The sequence below is a fragment of the Antrostomus carolinensis genome, unplaced genomic scaffold (assembly GCF_000700745.2).
Source record: "Antrostomus carolinensis isolate BGI_N321 unplaced genomic scaffold, ASM70074v2 scaffold11714, whole genome shotgun sequence".
Taxonomy (NCBI): domain Eukaryota; kingdom Metazoa; phylum Chordata; class Aves; order Caprimulgiformes; family Caprimulgidae; genus Antrostomus; species Antrostomus carolinensis.
In genome coordinates this window covers 1-1,261 of record NW_010308715.1, presented here as the reverse complement: position 1 = coordinate 1,261, position 1,261 = coordinate 1, and the positions used below count along the sequence as shown (strand labels likewise).

General features: G+C 53.1%; 1 protein-coding gene across 1 annotated transcript; it reads right to left on the bottom strand.

Annotated features, from left to right (window-relative positions):
- Positions 1-291: 291 nt before the first annotated feature.
- Positions 292-1,207, bottom strand: CHAC1 (ChaC glutathione specific gamma-glutamylcyclotransferase 1; the record flags this gene model as incomplete). The annotated part of the gene is made up of 2 exons (XM_010165864.1): positions 292-717; positions 1,172-1,207. Coding segments are annotated over 2 exons (462 nt in total), but the record flags the coding sequence as incomplete, so codon positions are not given.
- Between the last annotated feature and the right edge of the window lie 54 nt (positions 1,208-1,261).

The window sequence follows — 1,261 nt, the reverse complement described above, 5'->3', positions numbered from 1 at the left end:
TTGACCCCTGGAAGGAAGTCTTGGAGAGCAAAGTTCCAGCAAAGATCCCTGCTCTCCACCTGGAAAGCAGTGATGGCTATTGTGGTGCTACAGGCAAGGAGTGTAACAGGTACTAATTGCGAGTCCTACAGCAAGCAGGTTTCACTCCACTTCCTCCCTCCCCTACTACTTGCTAACTGTCCCTTTATTCACTCAGTCCAGTATATTTTATGAGAGTTAATATTGTCCCCATTGCTTTCTCCCTCATGTCCCTTCTCTGGGACCCTGCAAAAAATGTTTCTATTTCAATCCTTAGATTTCTGAGGGACACTTTGCAGTTTCTTCTAGGGACTCCTCTGTGCAGTATAGGCATGGAAGGATGGAAATCAGAGCCTCTTCGATGGAGAAGAGATGTTTATCCTCTGCTTGAGGACAGAAGTAGCGCATAAAGTCTGCCAGTCTCAACAAGTACTCAATGTTGTGACCAGCACAACCACTTGAGACAATGATTTGAGCTGCAATGTCTTCTTCAGATGCTGGGCCAAGGTAAGAAGGGTTTTGGGGTGTTGCAATGTAAACAAGAGCCAGGATAGGTTCCTCTGCATCTTTCTCTTGAGGGTGGAACTTCACCAACTTGGTATCGTAGCCTCCCAGGACAGCTTCTCGCATATTGAGATACTGGAGCGATGCAGCAATTTGTTCCCCACGGACTTCATAGGCTACACCCCACGTGCACGCCTAAAAGCAAAAGAGCAAGGTGGTTATGGGATGCTGCAGTGGGCAGGTCCACTAACATTTCAAAACAAGCCTGCCTTGCTTTGGGGGGGGTCTCTGCACAAGCGATGACAGGGCAGAGGAGGGTAATAGCCCCTGCACAGAGTGCTGGGAGGGCAGAAGAGGGTGATACCCCTCACACACACACACACAGTGTCAGGGGGGCAGAGGAGGGTGACATCCCCTCACACACACACACAGTGTCAGGAGGGCAGAGGAGGGTGATACCCCTGCACACACACACACACAGTGTCAGGGGGGCAGAGGAGGGTGACATCCCCTCACACACACACACAGTGTCAGGAGGGCAGAGGAGGGTGACATCCCCTCACACACACACACACACAGTGTCAGGAGGGCAGGGGAACACTCAGCTGCTGATGTGGGCACCACCACCCCGGCCGGCCCCGGTACTCACCCCGCAGTCCTCCAGCAGTGTCACCACCCGGCCGGGCTGTGAGGGAGAGGCAAGGGGACAGCTGTTAGAACGGAGCCCGCACCAAGAGCC